The sequence below is a fragment of the Planococcus citri genome, chromosome 4 (genome assembly GCF_950023065.1).
Source record: "Planococcus citri chromosome 4, ihPlaCitr1.1, whole genome shotgun sequence".
NCBI classification, from domain to species: Eukaryota; Metazoa; Arthropoda; class Insecta; order Hemiptera; family Pseudococcidae; genus Planococcus; species Planococcus citri.
The window spans coordinates 34710321-34729145 of record NC_088680.1 but is presented as its reverse complement, the minus strand read 5'-3'; the positions used below and the strand labels follow the sequence as shown (position 1 = coordinate 34729145).

Here is an 18825-nt window from a genome sequence, read left to right as displayed (position 1 = left end):
TACATTTTTCAGTTTCCATCGAAAGTAAAAATAGTACTGACCAGTGTTCGGTTTCGAACTAGAAAATCAAGAGATCAGAGACAAGTTGCTTCGATTCCAAGGAATATGAGAACTTTGATGAAAGATGCAGAAGATTTTGGAAACGATGGGGAGACATTTGCGTTGGAGTTTGAAGACCCTAACAAATCGCCGTTGATACCATATTCATTTAATATGGAGCTTCGAGCAAGGTGCTAAGATGAGGGAAGCCTAGATTAATTAATCGGTGAGTTGGTCAGTACACAGTACAATTACGTAAATGTTTTGATCCTAAGATTCTCATATTATTTTTTAAAACTCTTCTAGCTGCTTCGAAGGTGTTGGTCTCAGATATGTACATAAATGCGAATATACCTATTCCTACTTTCTCAAGTCCACCTACGTCAGCATCACTGTTCAACAAGCCGGCACGATCTATCTGCAACATCAATTTGTCTTCTGTACGTTGCTTTGTATACAGTATAGTATGGTATTGTACACGTTAACACGTAACCCTGGCCACTCGAATAGGTTTCTTTCTCTCTTTCTCTGTCAGTTTATTACTATCTCTTTACAGTCGACGAATTTTTTCCTATGTTTGTTCTCTCGCGATGCTCAAGTACCGTAAGTACCGTAATTGCGGTGTCTTGTGTTTGATAACGAAAGGTGCCGGAGGTACAGACACAGACAGAGAAGCTTATGATGATTTGCGGATTACACTATCGGTATTTAAAAGTCGTTTGAAATTTTCGTGCTCAACGGAGAGAGAGCGACGTTTCAGTAACGATGATTTGATTCTGCACCCTTCGCCTCGTGTTCTTTATACTCTTTTTACAATGCATCGGGTTTTGGTGAAACGAGTCTGTGAATTTGAACGTAAAATACGCTTGTGAATTGATTTTTATTCGGAGAGAACGATTCGAAGATGTAAACGAAATTCAGTAATGTGCATTTAAGAATTTTATTCGCTGTGTTGCGAATTTATTGGCTGTAAATTGTTTATGGGAGTTTTTTGACTGTTTTTTGTGGAGGATTTGATTTAACAATTTTTCAATTGCAGTTGTTAATTTTGAGAAATTGATCGATTAATTTGTTTATTTCGGCTCAGTGAGTAAAATGTTTATTTTCCCAAATGACTTTGAATCGACCGAGGAAACATTAGAAAATTGAAAGGGTATCTTAAAATACGCTCCTCCTAAGCCGAATTTCAATAGTTGAATTCCATTTTTTGATTTTTGCCAACATTTTCAAAAATTCAGATTCATTTCTTTTTTTATGAAAAAATCCAAATTTGATAAAGATGTGGTTCTTTTTTCAAAAAAATCAAAATTTGATAAAATTGAGGTAGAAATGAAAAGAGAATCCAAAAAAACATACACCAGGCAAAATTTCAGGCTCTGAATTCCATTTTTTCTATTTTTGGAAAATTTTCAAAAATTTTGATTTATTTTTTAATCAAATTTGAAGTGTTGAATTCCATTTTCTTTTTTTGGCGAATTTTTAAAAATTCTGATCTGGTTCATTTTTCATTAAAAAAATCCTAATTTGATAAAATTGAAATGAAAATTGAAAGAGAATTCAAAGGTACGCAACACCAGGCCAAATTTTAGATTCGAAATTCCATTTTACTATTTTTAGCGAATTTTAAAAAATTCAGATTTTCTTCATTTTCCAACAAAAATCAGAATTTGACGAAATTGAAAAAAGAAATCAACAGCGCATGTAAAAATACAGAATCTCCAGATCAAATTTGAAATGTTGAATTTCATTTCTCCATTTTTGACAATTTCAAAAATGCAAATTCAGTTCATTTTTTATGAAAAGTTAAAATTTGGCAAAAATGAGGTAAAAAACGAAAGATAATCTAGAGTGATACGCACCAACAAACCAAACAGGTTCTGAATTCCATTCTTCTGTTGTTCGCAAATTTTCAAAAATTCAAATTTGGTTCGTTTTTCCTTAGAAAAATCAGAATTTGGTAAAATTTAGGTGAGGTGAAAATCTAATGAGAATTCAAAGATACTCACCATCATGCCGAATTTCAGGTTCTGAATTCCATTCTTCTATTTTTAACAAATTTTGAAAAGTTCAAATTTTTTTTTATAAAAAAAACAAATTTAAGAGAATCCAAAGACACACACCGCGAGGCCAAATTTCAGGTGTTGAATTTGATTTTTCTATTTCTGAAAATTTTTCTAGGCCAAATTTGGTTTATTTTTTGTTAAAAAAAAAATCAAAACTAGTTAAAATTGAGATAAAAACCGAAATAGGATCCAAAGGGCAAAGATACGCCCCAACTGACCAAATTTAAGTTTTGAATTTCATTTTTATATTTTTGACGAATTTTTAATGGTTTAAATTAGGTTTATTTAAAAACAAAAAAAATTAAAATTTGGTAGAATTGATGTAAAAAATAGGAATTTAGTTTTTATCCATATTTTCGACCTCCTGAATCGACTGGTGGTGATTTCGAGTTATTTTGGAGCCTTCAGCAGGATTTTAGATTTTTCAGTTTTGAAAAAATTATAATAAAATGAGCCAAAATAAAATTCAGCATCTGTAAATTCGAATTGGTCCTTTTTTTGTTCTTATCGATTGATTTAGACGCAAATTTTCAAAATTCATTTCTATCGATTAGGTATAATCCAAAATTTTCTTCTGCAAATTATTCTTGAAAAAAATAATGAAAAAATTGTCACTCACGAATAAGTACCTACATTCACCAAAAAATATATTAATTTGGTTTATTACTTTTTTTTAGCTTTCCAAATCGATTATAGTGGTGATTTTGGGCATGCCCGGAGACTCCAGCAGATTTTTAAGTCTTTCAGTTTTGGAAAAAACCTCAGAACTAATCGATTTTCACCACCTACCTCACTTCTACAATACATACAACCAATAGGTATCTACATGTTTTCAAAAAAAAAATATTCAAAAAAAACAAATAGTCAGAATAAAATGTAAAATGACAAAGGAATGGAAAACAGGTGTTCGTAGAATCATTTTTCTTTGAATATTATTCGCAAAACAATACTGATTTTTGTAGCCTCATTGAAAGTTGGGAGTGGCACCAGCATTTCAGGTTGCTCAAACGTGAAAATATTCAAATGATATTTTAAGAAGTTCGTGCTTCCTCCCTCGTCTTCTCCGGTCATCTATTGTGTGTTTAGAATACTATCTTTCTAATTAAGTTTGAAAAATTGCTAAAACATGTTTTCAATTTTTTTTTCCAAATCCTAGATTGTTGTCCTTATCAGCACCTGACTGTCTGTAACAAAGGCTCTAAAATTTCTACCCCTCCACCATTGTTTACTAAATATGTACTTATCTAAACCTACAACAGGCAATTGTTCTAGGCACTAATCGGCTTATGCTCACTGCGCAGCCCATAATCTCGAGTCTGATCTCGAATGAAAATTTCACGTTAATCGGAAGCGTTAAATTAATGTAACGAACCGTTATTTTCGCGGGTTTGACCGAAAAATAACATTTTCTTTTGCGGTTCGTTCGGTCGTAAAAATTATAATTACATTATTAAAAATCACACACTGCGTTATAATAAAGTCTACGTAGTACTTGAACGCGGGGTAATGTGTGGATTTAACTCCCGGTGTAGGTGCAGATGGAGTAGAAGAGGCAGAGGTACCGTACTTGTAGAATGAGAATGTGATGTTTGTGTATGTAAAGTGGCAGTGGCAATGTACGGAATGCGGTGTGGTGCGGTGGCAACGATTGCTTGGCGCACGGCGTTAGTTCGTGTATGTACAATATACACGTTATAATTAACCATATTAATGGACACGAGTGAGGGTATCGTATCATTGAAACGAGCTGAGCTCGATTTTGGGTCTTCGAAGTTGTATAGGTCTAGACGAAAACGGAAGAGAAAAATTCGACGATGGGGAAGGGGGTGCCAGGAATCAAAATTTGAAATTTAGAGATCAGAAATTGATTTTACTCATATTTTTTTTTTATTTATTCATCGTATCGAAATAATTTTTGGAATTGGATGATTATTTTTCAAGTATTTTTATTTCATGTATCGCAAAATGATTCTATTTTTTTTTATTTTATTGTTTTTCATGTTACTTATTATTTTTGTTTTTATTTTTTTCAGTTGCAAAAATCGTAAAAATGACTCTTTCTGTGTACCTATGCTTTGGACTGCTGCAGTATTCGTCTTCGAGCTGAACTCATCTAGCACCAAAATATTCTGTTTTCCCATCTACACGAATGCAGGTATTTTTTGTACAATTATGAGTACCTTATTACCTATACCTATACCTATCTAGTTACGAGAAAATATATTGTTTGCAAATTGGGAGAAAAAAAATCATGTATTCGATTCTTCCAAATACCTGTTTGTGTGAAATCCGTAGAAAAAAATTCGACTCCCGGAAACAAAGAAAGCAGCGGAAGGAAATATCGCTTTAGTTTCGCAGACAATCATAGGGTATTAGATTATACCCGCGGGTAGCTTTACAATGGATTAGTAACATGAAAATTGTACCTAACCTGTGTACCTACGAAGGTGGGAAAAAATTCTCATTACGATTTAATTCTCGTTTCTCGAAGTACATCGACTACATCGTGTACACAATTGTTCATGGAATTGTGTTCTATACGATGAATCGGACAGACGGCGGCGGCGAAATTACCTCTATGTAATTACATCTGTAGTACATACAAGTACACGTATGTGTATTCGCCGGCGCGACGCAACGTGGCTTGGCTCGGCGTAATGAATTGCATTTATTATGATAAAAAAATTTCAACTAACTCGTCATCATAAGGATAAGTTGTAGCATTAGAAAGTATACGGTAACTTGTCACTTATGTATTTGGGCACCCTGAGACTGGCGCTGTAATGGCTTATAGAATTCATAAACTAGTATTTTTTTTCGTATTTATACTCTCCTTTTCTCGAGGTCGTCTTTCACACGACAGCGACAGATACCGGTTGACAACAGGAACGTGTTGTAGAAAGGTGAAAAAATTTCGCGATCTGCGACAATGTTGTTTGTATTTTTTTGTAGGTAGATATGGGCCAGAGTTGCGAAGCGGAAGTAGCAGCAGATGATTTAGAAAGAACCGGCTCTGTTATCAATACACCCGCTTCCGAGAGTTGTCTTTTTATGTACAAATGCTATATACGAAATGCCAATTCGAATATTACCATATTGCGTCACAAGGTGTTTGAAAACTCAGATTCTTAAGCGTATACACCTAGGATGTGACACAAGAACCTTTTTTACCTGACATAATAGCCGACCGATCTGATCGAATGGATGTGGAATTCAAAAAAGAATGTACCTATCGAGAAACTCCAGATATCACTTTTTTAAGCTAGAAAAACGGAGGGTTTTAAAATGGAAAACAAAATCGAGCTATTGAACAGATGTCTATCGAGTTGGAATCCATCGAAATGAGTGTTGAGTATTTTGAAAATAGAAGGAAAACAAATTTTTGCCTGTTCGAGTCAGTTGTCAGTTTTTAGGATTCCGAAATTTTTGAGACCTAAAATTTTGCTGGGAGCTTCGGGTTCGAATCAAGATCAATTAGAAATTATGCAATTCCAGTTTTGAGAGATTGGTATTACCTAGAATAGAAACGAATTTTCGTCAATTTTAGTGTGAACTAGAAAATTCTCAGTCAGAAGTAATACCTAGTTACCTATTAGCTTGCATTCTTGCATTAAAATTGAATCATAGTCCTTCCAAAATTCAATCTTCATTGAAATCAAATTTGGACGTGTGTTCAGTGGTTGCCTTACCTCGTAAGGAAATAATTTTTTTATTTGAGTAATAAAATCTTTTCTTCCGATCTTCATCGTATTGCTGGTTCGAGAGATTGGCCATCAGCCTCGTGCTGGCGTTATCCAAGCCGGCGAAAAAACATCATTTTTGTCTGCCATAATAACTGTACAATATTGAAGACTGGTGTAAATAAAGGCTTACAAACTCATACAAGGTGCAGTAAAAAAAAATTGAAGATTTAATTTTTTTAATAAAGTAACTGTATACAGTATATAGCAATTACGCCTCTCTTTCTTGCTGGTTCATTATGTTAAAGAACAACGTTTCCCGTTACAAGACGTTCGCACAGGATGGCAAGGTCGAGCCGAAAATATAAACCATCAACACACTGTCTTGTATTAGCTACGAGTATTACAACGTACATTATGATTCGAGTTGATCGACTCGCTCGGTTCTCTAATACAAGAGGACCTTATTGGTAAATTTTTAAACTACGGTTTTGGGTGGTCTCTGGTCTTTCGAATGAATAAGTTGCCGCGATGTTTCGATTATTTACTCGTTAAATGTACGAGGCGAAATTGCATTCTGCGTTTGTTATGGTACCTACCTATCTGCTTATGCCTAGGTGTACGGTACCAACGTGGAGTTCGGTGTTCATTAGCAAATACACGAAGAAAGGTATTATAGAACTGCGAGTACGAGTACTTTGGATCTTTAAAGCTGTATAGTTGAATCGATTATCACTGATGGTTTTGAAAAGCAGATGAAGTTTCTAGAGATATTAGTACGAAGCTGAAGATGTGAAACGTTGGCTTTTTAATGAGATAGGGAAAGTGAACTGTGATTTTTTTCGTTTCGATGTTTTTAATGCGAAGAGTGGTGGTAGAAAATTTAGTTAGTCAGTGGATGGTCTATGTTTACCTACTTTCTTGTAGAGTGTATACCTACCTACCTACTTGTCTGATTGAAATTCTTTGTAAAGTGAACATCTCAAAATGTTTTCAAACGAACTGTATGTGACTAAATTCATGAAGTGGTTTGGAGAAGAAATAATGGAATGATTCATGCGCAGAAAACTGCGTTATGTGTTTTCAAAATGAATCATTCTAAAAGAAAGGAATATCATTTTTTGAAGAAGAATCGTTTGGGAAATGATATACATAATGGATTTCAGAAACATGGCATGAGACGGGTGAGGGGCTGAGGGTGTCATCTCAAGACAGCTCGATCAAAAAGACGATCACGTTCTCAGTAACAATAATTTATAAATTTGTATGTAGCTGCTTGATTGGTGAGTCACAGTATAAAAAAAACTTCTTAAATATGAATACTTAGGTCTGTCCAACTTCAAGTTGGCATATCTTGAGAATTCCGAGAAAATTTTATTTTGTTCTATAAAACAATCTTGAAAGGATACTCGAAGGAAGAAAAAGAGAAAGATGAAGAAAAATACACTTATGGTAGGATTCGAAAAATTACTACATACCTATTTAAAAAAAAAAAAAAAAAAAAAAACAAAAAATGAGAATCTGTTTGAAAAATGAAAAATGATTTTTATTTCAGTCATCTTTGAATTTTTAAAAAAAATTATCTGCTTTTTTTTATTATTAGTATTCTCTTCTCAAAATCTCTTCAAAAGTAACGTAATTTCTCCCAATTGTTGAAAATAAAAATCCACTTGAAGTATATCCTCCAACTTTCGTAAAGAAGAGAGGGAAGGGGAGGGAGGAAAGAGAAGGAAGAATGGGAGAGGAGAAAGAATGAAACATGAACAATTGTTTTGCTCAAATTTATTTCCGAGAATTTTTTTGCTTTTGAAAAAATTCGTGCCATGCTCATCATTCATCTAAATGGATTTATCAGAGATACTTTTCACATGTGCATTAATTTGTGTCGTGTTATTAGATTATCCTTTTAATTAGGCTATTTCACTAAAAATATGCGCTGTTATTATTGTCACTTGTCAATACACTAATCGAATGTTCATGTTGCCTTTTTTGTTTCAGGTGAGTACCAAATTTTACCGTAAAAGAGTAAGAAAATATGACGATAGTACTTAATGTACCCACCTAAGTTGAATTTTCATGAGATTCATGCAGAAATCTACATTATTATTGGGTGATGGATTGAAATTGAAGTACGATCACCGAAGTATTTACCTAACCACTTCCAACGTACAAGCATGCTGACTGTTCGAAGTATGCCCAAATTTCCAGTTGATTTGGATCAGAAGTCGTCAGATAATTTACTGACAATGAAGGTACATAATCTGAAATGTTGTGATATTTTGGGTGCAAATTGAAAGAGCATGCTAAAGTACCCCTCCACCCAAAATTTCAGGCACTGGAGTCATTTTTTTTTCGAACTTTGGAGCATTCGTAAAGAAGAATTTTGAATCTATTGGAAGTGGCTTTGAACCGTTTTGAGTAATTTTGAAGTTTTCAGAGAACTTGAAAATTGCGATTTATACAAAATTTGAATGAATTGAGTTAGAAAGCTGAAATTTGATATTTACGTAAAATAGTACTTTCAATTTCGCAGATTTGATTGAAGATAGCTTTAAATCGTTCTGAAGTCTTCAAGCAACGTTTTAAGAATTCCAGTTTTTAAACAATGTTCAAAAATTTGCTCTGTACAAGTAAACTTTGATAAGTTATTACTTATGTACTTACGTAATAGTTTCATTTTTTTTTTTTTTTTGGAAAACTGGAATTTTCCATAAAGTAAAATTTTGATTTTTTCCCCCTTGTGATCCAAATTTGAGTTTTCAAATTCCTTTAAAGCTGGCAAAATGAACTTTAACTTCTGAAATGTTGACTGCGGGGATGCAAAATGAACGTGTATATAGGTCTATTCCAAAAAGGTCTTCTGCCTCAAAAGACCTGATATTTTTTTCCAAATTTTTATGGTAATCAGCCTTAGGGGGGTCCATAAGTCACCTGGCAAATTTGCAATAAGCAACACAGTGTAATGCGAAGCCAGAGCGACGGAACGCGCGTGCGCTCGATTTTCGAGGTTGCCAGGTGACTTTTGGACCCTCCACTAACATGATATCTGACCGGCTCAGTGTAATGCAAAGCCAAAGTGATAGAATGCGCCAACGCGAGTACGCTCGATTTTTGAGGCCGCCAGGTGACTTATGGACCCCCCTATGTATATGAGATAGTTGCTCATCAAGTCCGACAATTTCAAAATGTTATTGTTTTCCTTTCTTCCTCTTCCATTTGAAGGATCATGTAATCATGAAAATTTTCTTTTCACTTTTTAAAAAATTGAAGAAAATTTTCCTTTTTTTTAGTGGTGCACTTTTCTAAAATTTGCCTAATATTGGCGTTTTTTTTTAAATTTTCGAAATTATTTTATATTCAATTTGGTGATTTGTAACTTGAGGGGGGGGGGATTACCTTTGAAAATACCAAAACGTAAAATTGTAAAAAAAAAAGAAGTTTAAAATCCATTTTTGAATGACATGACGTCGTGGTCATATTATGTACGAAAAACAACAACCGTGGTATATTTTTTACAACCTTATCATCAAGAATTTGAAACATTTTTGAGATTGCTGTACCATTTAATCGATATTTTGAAGTCATTTGTTATTCTCAGAGATACCTATAAAGACCAATAAACTTGCATTATTTTTTTTTTAAATACTTAGAGTCAAATTTTAAATCCATTATTCGATATTATTGTAAGCTGCACTGCATTTTCATGAGGGGGAGGTTTAAACTTGACCTTGACCTTGAACTCGACAATATTACGTGCCTGTCACTACGGATTAACGAGTTATCTTTATGATTAAGATAGTTCATTTGGATGACTGCCTCTTATTTTCGTGGTGAACGAACCTGAAAAAGACTCGATGAAACAGAAGGTGAGGCATGCTGAGATAAACGAGATGACTGATTTTATCAGTCTTATTGTTTTTTTTTCTATTTAAAGTACATTTCTTCGAAGGGATCGTGCATTGTGGGATTAAATTGGGAAATTTTTTAGCTCTATTATTTTAGTGATGAGAAATTGAAAAAATAATTATTTTTAAAAATCAGATCTGTATTTCTTTTTGTAAAAATGTTGAATTTTTTATGGGACTTGGCAAAAACCACGTGGATCCAGCGAGAAATTATCAGAAGAGGAAAACAACTCGAGAATCGTAATCCAATTTCAATTTTAATATCGCGTCGTTTCATTCTTGAAGGTACTTATATGTACATATCCATTACTTCCGGCCTTTTAAAAAGGATCGTGCACGTTCAATTATCAACTTCGAAATAAGATACTACGTGTAAAAATAATGCAATATTTCGCGTTAGAAAAAAAAAAAGATCGTTTCACTATAAGGTACACCTTATTAAACGAATGATTTAATGGGCCGGTATATTATGCGCTCGTATTCTCGTATCGGCAACCCTGTATCATCGGGCGAGAATTTTACGTTATTATAGTCTATGGTGTAAATTAACGACTTCTGAGCAGGGACTTTCTCTTCCTTCTTTAATTAAATAAATTACCAGACGAGTAGATATATTTATCGGGAGAAAATTTTTCTCTTAATTTATTACCATTGCAGCGAGCAAAATGAATTTCGTTTTCTTGGGATTCCCCTTTCGTCTGTATAAGCGTTGTTCAAACACGTAGTAGGTATTTTCTTGTAAGCACTGCGAAATGTTTCTCGTACACCTAAGTTGTTATCGTATATCGCAGTTTTTCTTCCAGTGAGAAAATTTCTTCATACCTGAGTGTTATTCTCAGTGAATGAACTTAGCGTTACTTGAAAAATTCGAGAAAAGAAAATTCGCCGAGTAATATCTTTTCAAGTTTTTACAGCGGATTTGTCAGTTTTAAGTTTATTTGCGTTGGTTTCTTGTAGAATACTTGTTTGATAATCGAGAGGAGAGAAAAGTTCTTTCTTGAAATTTACGCTCGAGTCGAGATCTCGAATAGTAAATTTCGCATCGTTTTCTTTTATTTATAGCTAAAGGAACCGGCAGAGATACCGGGTATAAGGTATTAATACTCGTACTCCGTTTAAATTGTAGAATTATTTAGAAACGACGAGGCCTATAGTTGAATGACCTTTAGCGCAGGTCGGTACAAGTTTAACGTTCCGTATTCGTTAGCGTCGTTTCGAGTGTGCGAAATTCGAGATTGCCATGGTGAAACGTAGTTGCCAAGTTACTTGAGATAAATTTGGCGAATTTTTTCAGGCATATCGATGAATTTTTAACGTGATGGAAGAGTTTTTTCGAGTATAGGTATAGGGTTTTTTTTTCAGAGGTTTTTTGGGACATTGTGTGAATGTGATTGGAATTCGAGTGGTGGAATGAGTTTTTCGAACTGTAAAATTTACTGGAATTCTTAAATTAATTGTTGAATTCTAAAATTGTGGTTGTGATGAATTGACGTTTTCGAGACGATTTTTTTTTTTTTTTTTTTTTGGAATTGAAGTTGATTCGTTTTTAATAACAATTCGAGTTGTAAATTATTGTATATCTTGGATTGAAAATTGTCTCTCATCATGAATCATGATCGTTGCTTAAGCTAAGAATCGAGTTTACAGAGTCATGTTGTTTCGATAATATTTTCTGACTGAAGAATGAGAAGAGATAATGAGCACTTTGAAAGCATGAAATATTTCCCTTTGGCTTAACTTCTGCTGAAGGATACCTATAAATTGAAAATTTGTTCAATTTTTCAGTTTAAATAGTGACACGACTCGAGTCTTTCATCTTTTCTGAGTTCAAAATTTGATAGATTTTTTTTTGAGTCATCAAGTGTTTGAAAAATTGCTTTAAAATGTTGCATGCAATAAATCAAAAAATCAAGTTTAAAGTATTCAAATTTTATTTTAAAAAATTGTTGAAATGTTCTTGCAATTGTACTTGGACTTACGAGTACTTAGCTTACGTTTAGGTTTGGTCTGTGCAATTTTTTCTCATCTTATGTATTTTTGAATGAATTTTTTTGAGCATTGTTAACAATGTAATTTATTTTGAATTTTGAATGAGCTACTCGATTTTTTGTAATTATTGAAGAGCGAGAAAAGAGTGGAAATTCGTGTTGTGAAATTTTTGATTTGGATTACTAACAAAAAAGGTGTCCTAATCAAAAAAAATTTTGAATCGAGCCAAGAAAAATCGAAATAGCTTTAAAGGCTTAATTGTAGGTACAGTAAAAGCTCGTTATAACGCTCTTCAAGGGACCGGAGAAAAAGAGCGTTATAAGCCGAAGCGCGTTATAACCGAAAGTTTCATTTTAACGCTGATTAGCGTTATACCGCGAATTCTCGTTTTAAAGCGAAAAAAGCGTTATAAAGGAAGTGGAAACGAGAACTTTATTTTGAATTTGAACAACTGTTCCAGTTGGAAATAAAAAAATCTGAAATTTTACTTTGATTTTGAGGTCTGTTATAATAATATAACTGATTTTTTGGCAAAATTTTGCCATAAAAGTGTTTTTTTGCTTTTTTAAAAATCAAAACTACTAAAACTGCAAAAAAAAACTGTTGTTGCGGGCAAAATTTTCAGAAATTGATAAATTTTTACACATGAGTAAGCTTTTTTTCGCAAAAAATTGGGTTTTTGTTGTTAAAATTATGCAAAAAATGTGATTTTTCCTGAATTTTAGAGCGTTAAAACGCGATTTATAATTGCTCATGAGCGTTATATCGCGATTAATTTTACATTGGTTTAAATGGGGATGTCAAGGGACCGGAAGAAATCAGCGTTATATCCGAAAGCGTTATAACGAGCTTTTACTGTATCTACTTACTGAACATTATTTTTTGATTTTCGGTCATTTTTTTGAAAATTCATTTCATATTTGCTTATTGTCTATGAAAAAAAATCAAAATTTAATGAAATGGAAGCAGATAGCTGAAATTTGGATTTTCCCTGTTTTGAAATTTGGACCTCCTGAATTGATAGATGACGAGTTTGAGCTATTTTGAAGCTTTCAGTTGATGATTGTAATTTCCAGTTTTGAAAAACGTTCTCAAAAATGGTCAAAATTGAAAATTCAGTACATATTTACAAAACTTAGATTATCCCTTAACCATACTTGTGACCTTCACACCGATTGTCCAAATTTACTGCTTTTCTTTCTCAATCGTAATTTTCCTACCATTCCCTCCCCTCCTTTGTTCGGAAAGCAATTTTATTTTGATTTTTTTTTTTAATCAAGCTATATTTTGATGAATGTTGAGAGAAAGATCGTCACTTTTTCAATCAGTTTCACTCGCCCTTTTCGTTCCTTTGCTCGAAAAGCAATTTTTTGGAAATTTAAGAGTATACATATTTTGATAAATGTTGAGAGAAAAACCATCACTTTTCATCCTGTTTTACTGACGGTTTCCTCTCAGCCTGTGAAAATCAATCCTCGTTAGTAGAGCTGGGATTTTTATGTTTTGCATATTTTTCTATGGACTAGAAAAGGTGCATATTTGATAAGATCCTCACAAATGAACCTAACATCATTTTGCATATTTTGCATATTTCAGTTCAGACCAAATTGCATATTTTAGCATATTTTAGGGGGAAAACCTGCATACTTTTGAATATTTGAGCCTTCTATAGTATTTTTCTGCATATGAACAAAAATTTTTCAAAAATTGAGATTGTTAAGACCTTTTTTTGTTTAAAAAATCGCAACACTGCTAAAATGTCATCAAGAAAATTTTTTCTCGAATAATTTATGAATTTATAAATGACTTGTTTTGCATATTTTTTAAAAAGGAAAATGTATTTTTTAATCACTAGGTTCATTTTGTTTTGAATTTAAAGTTTTAATGTTTTTCAGCTTGAAAAATCTTTTTATGGATACTTTACTCAAACTGAAATTTTTGCGTATTTTGGCTGAAAATCCATATTGCTGCATAAAAATCCCAGCTATACTCGTTAGCCACTAATTTTTGACTTACTAAAATATTAAAGTTTCAAAAGATTCGTTGACATAAAAAATTGGAACAATTGGGGAACTTCTTTTAGAATTTGCTCATTTTAAAATTCGTTGATATGAAAAAAAGAAGAAAAAATTGAGAAACATTTCTTTAGATTTTTTTCTTTTTATTACCTACTTGAAAATTTTAACATGTATCGCTGTGTTTCAGATTTAGAATCCTTCCAAATTCAAGTTCAATGCCCTTAAATTGATATTTCCCGCGAAAAATGGCAGCAGATTGAGTAAAGGAAGATGAGGACTGTTGGATTGTCGAAATTTTCATGGGATTCAAGAAAAATATTTTTGTAATGAATACGAAAATGCAGTTTTGGACAAACTACCGCAGCATCAGTTCTTCGATTCGTTTTGATTTTGAAAATTGATAATGGAAGTAGGAGTAGGTTGATAAGTTTCGACGAACTTTAAAAAAGTCAAAAGATTGAGTTTTATGAGCGCAGCTGACCACTCTTTCGTACAAAGTTTCAGAATGCAAACCGTTCAACTTGATTTCCAATAATTTCTGAGAGAAAATAAAAATTGCAGAGAGCCAAATCTTGAGAGCAGGAGAAATTCAGAAACAATCCCACTGAAATTTGAATTTATGAAATGAAAAGCACCTGTTAAATTAATATTTCTGTGATATGTTTAAAAAAATTTGATTCGATTTGATTTTTCATAGCTATGAGACCTCCTCCTTCCCTTCCCCTCAATTTATGATTCAGGGTGTACTAAAAAGTGGCATGAATTATTACAAGTTTCGAGATTTTTTAACCTACCTATCTGGAATTTCAGAAGCTTGATTACGTAAAGTGAGATTTCTTAATTTATTTCATGATAAAAATACTCGAAGTCGTTCGAAAGATGCTTGAGCTATTTTGGTCAAAATCAAAAATTGCAATCAGAATCAAAAATCTGAGTATATGTTGGAATTTATGGAAATTAATTTTCGAAAACTCCATTTTTGGCCTATTCGAACTTGACTGTGGCTAATCTCGGAAAAAGTTCTTTCAAGTCGAATGTCTCAGTTTTCCTTTAATAACCTACCTACCTCGGTAACAAAATTCATTAGAATTCTGATTGATTATCTGTATTCGTGTTTATCATGTTTTTATTTTGTTTAAAGATTGAAACAGTCGATGGTGTTGGAATTTACTCAGAACAGCATTTTCGTCATTCATCTTATTTGTTTCATCATAATCCTTGGGATGAACTCTTCGTTGGTGGAAAGGATCGGGATTCCCTTCACCGATTCAGAATAAGTTGCGTTTTTTTTTTTTTTTTTTTTTAAATAACTTTTACCCATAAATATCATTTGATAGAAAAGAAAATTAGTGGAATGCTGGGTTTTATTATCGTAAGTGATTTTATACGAAGGTAGTACCTATTTTGCCAAAAAAATCTAAACAAATTGTAGAAGGTATTGGATGTTTGTATGTTGATAGGAAAGAAAATCCTGTTGGGGTGATGAAAGGCATTTTGTTTGAGAGAGAGGAGTTGATGATATTTTGATAATTTTTCTACAAAATTTTTGTATTTTCGCAGCTTCCAGCTGATCTATGGACAATCTGAGGAGTGAACTGGGCCTAATGAAAATTCAGGAGGACAGCTCATCCTTCCAAAATTCAACTTGATGATCTTTTTTCCAGGAAATTTGAAAAACATTGCTGATTGCAACGAAGATCTCCACCCTCCACCAATCACTGTACAGACTCCAAAAAAAGGAACTGGTCGATGGTCGTCGATACAAACGAGAAAAAAAAATTCAAAATATGTATATCTACCTCTAATAGTGCTCGGCATTTCAATCTGATATTGTCAGGATTAAGACGACGTGGTGTAGTATGCTCGCAGTTCGTTGCTCCGTGGATTCTGGTTAAGAAAAATATGCTGATACGAGACGGTGGCGGTGACCGCTTGGAAAATTAATTTACTGATAAATATCTAATATCTATAGGTAGAGATGATAATGTATATTCGGCTTCGCGCAAGATTCCGCACACTTCAGCCAAGTTTAAGGCTCGCCTTATCGTTAAAGTTATTCATGAGCACGTGCCAATGTTTAGGTGTAAACGTGGTGGTGACTTGTTGTTGTATCATACGCGTGGTCGCAGCGAAAATACTCGACGAGTAGAAAAACGTCGATGGAAAAATTCGAAAAACGGCGAATATTATTGGAAAACGTCGACTCGGCCAAACCGCTTCAGACATGCCTACATTCGCATTACGCAGCACGCCATGGGCATCTTTTTTCCACTATATCGGCGACACCGCAACAAGCAGCACAATTCCAGTACACTCGAAGAAATTTCTTTTTCCGGATCACACTCGAAAATCACACAAGCACCCGCGTATCAACAACACCAAAAATGAGGAAAAAAACAGCACAACAAATCGAAGAAATGAAAAATGAACGGTCGTACACGCGCGTATAAATCGAGATAAACCACGACTTTATTACGAGTATATAACGGCGAATTGGCGATAAAAAAAGCGTGAATTTATTTCGTCCAGTAAGCGAATTTCGTCGACGATGGCAACTTGTTGTTGTATATTTCAAGCGAAATCGCCACACTAATCGGAATATGGAAACAATCGACGATTGTAGTATGTGTATACGAACGAAGGGACGGCACACCGCAGATTTCACGTCGATGACCGAACACAGCCAAGACCACTTCGACCAAACGTGTTATAATTTTTCGATTGCTTGGCAAAACTATGTAAACAATCGAACAAAATAGCCGAAGGATGGTAAAAAAAATTGAAAAAAAACAGGTCGCGAACGAACACTTTTCACATAGAGCGAAGCGAAAAACCGCCGAGTAAGCGAGCTTTACACACGATCACCACTGCAAGATGTAGGCGAGCGAGGGGGAGGGTTCAGCAACCCCAAACCGGCGAGCAAAGCTTTCGGAGAGCCGACCAGACGCAGCACGCAGAGAGAGCGGTGTCGAAGCGACGCGCTACCAGTACCAAATATTGTAGGAAATTTTTTTACACGGGTTTGGCAACGGCCAATGTGTAGCGGTCATCGGAGGAGGCGACGTACTCGGAAATACTCTCTGCAGGCAATCGAGCTAGGACGCGGCGGCGGTTGCGGCGGCGGCGAGGAGAAGAAAATACACGCTCGTACTTTACGATACTACTACGACGCAACGTGTATACGGCAAACGCGGAACACACGGACACGGCCCAAGCCGGCAAACACTGTTTAGCTTGGGCAAAAGAGATACGACGGACGAAAATGCGCTGATGGTGACTCGCAGCAGTCGAGAGAGAGGTATATGATGGGGTGGGAGAACGAACGGCGATTTGGTAAGCGGTTCTTCGACATTATACCGTTACTCTATGGCTCTGCAGAGCCAAAGCCGCGATCCGATCCAATCCGATCCAACGGAATACTACACATAGAGGTATACGTATACGTAACACACCACGCTGCACGCTGCCGGAGAAACAGTGTAACTCGCAGAGATACAGAGAAAGAGACCGCAACAGACCAAAAGAGATGATACGCCGGCTGATCGGCTACGAGGCAGACAGAGCGCGAGATAGTGTTTGGGATGAGCCTGGCAGAGATCTTGTGTATATATGCGAGACACAGCACAGCACGCTGAGAGAGAGATACCTGCACACACACTCACGCAGATTCATCGACAGCTGACGAGTAGGTACAATGACCGATGCACCGTTGGAGGGAGTTAAAGGTTGAGGAGGAAACATTTGGAAGATACCTGTTATACTCGTAGTATACATTATAGTAGAGAAAGAGACGATTATTGTTCTCGTTGGTCGATGATCGAGAAAGAACAGTTGTTGACATAACAGTAAAATCATCGTATTCTTATACAGAGGTTTACCTTATATTTTCTTACGTATACTATTGCTGCCGTCGAGAGTCGAACGAAGATGCATTTAGAAGAGATGACGAGACAACAGTGGCACTGGCACCATCATCTTTTCTACCTTAGTGGGTTTTTTTACCCACATCGGTTGTTTTTTTTAAAAGATCCATTTGGCACTCGTCGTCGATCAAATACTTCTTCAATGAGATTGCCATTTCCAGGAGGAGGAAACTACAACCCTACGAACGTCCACCAAATCACGTACGCAACATTGGCCAATTGGTCACCACCTCTTATCCGTGGATGGCGCCCTGACCAGTTTTGGTTCTCGCATCGCGCTTCTATAAGCTCTCTGTAATTACACGTATAAAAGCCGAATTTAATTAAATCCTTTGATTTATCGCGCTGGCCGATTCTGCGCCCTCTCCTCATCACTCTGGTACTCGACGATGACCCCGTAAACTGCCTCACAGTGGCGGTGGACGCGGGCCCAGGCCAACGCGTCACTTGACCAATGGGAAATATGTGTACTGTACTATAGGAGGACCTAGCAGACGCGATAATTCTCGCGTGTAATTTTCAGGTGTCGATGAATTTTTCGGAATTTGCCGGTTCAGCGAACTTTAATTACGAAAATACGCGTACGAGGTGATTACGATGAAGAGGCGAGGCGAGGAGACAAGGTTGGGAAGGCCGCATCGATTATGGATTACCGTGTGTTTTGGCTGTTATATCTTTAAAAAAACCGAGTGTATTATACACATAGTTATAACGAGTGTCTAAGAAGGTGGATTACTCGTATCTATGATGGGTGTGAGATTATTTTTCTTTTCTTTTCTTACGGGTATATTTTCGGGGTCGAATCGTAGGCGATATTCGGCTCCTCATCTTCGTACCTATACTACGGTTGAGTTATGCTGCGCATATGCTACATGTAGGGATGATGGTGTGAAGTCTTTATGAGATATCGAAGCAAGATGGTGCATTTTGAGGAGTAAGTAGGTATGCAGTTTAATGATGGATGAGCCTTATTGGAACGCATTCCGGAGTACCTATCTGTATTGAGATACTTTTTATTATGAATGAACGAATGCGATCTTCTGCATTTTAAGTGTGTTTATGCGCGTTTTGACCAGATTGCGTAAGTCGTAAAATGTGCAGCCAGTTTTTCAAGAATGCAACGTAGTGGAATTTTTGGAACGAAGAAGAGATGATAAGCGATGTAAAATGGAGGTTATTGTCATGTTTTGAAAGTTGTATTTTTTTTC

At 35.1% G+C, this 18825-nt stretch overlaps 1 protein-coding gene and 1 long non-coding RNA gene across 2 annotated transcripts in view; one reads left to right on the top strand and one right to left on the bottom strand.

The window, feature by feature from the left end:
• Hr3 (Hormone receptor 3) overlaps positions 1-16801 on the bottom strand; it is a 140307-nt gene extending 123506 nt beyond the window's left edge. The window contains exon 1 of the mRNA XM_065360969.1: positions 15494-16801. Coding sequence (XP_065217041.1) covers positions 15494-15512 — 19 coding nt within the window. The 5' untranslated portion in view covers positions 15513-16801. The remainder of the gene's footprint in view (positions 1-15493) is intronic.
• On the top strand, positions 33-4258 carry LOC135845274 (uncharacterized). The gene is made up of 3 exons (XR_010558717.1): positions 33-265; positions 346-479; positions 4136-4258. It is a non-coding gene; the product is annotated as an uncharacterized LOC135845274 (long non-coding RNA).
• Positions 16802-18825: the final 2024 nt, after the last annotated feature.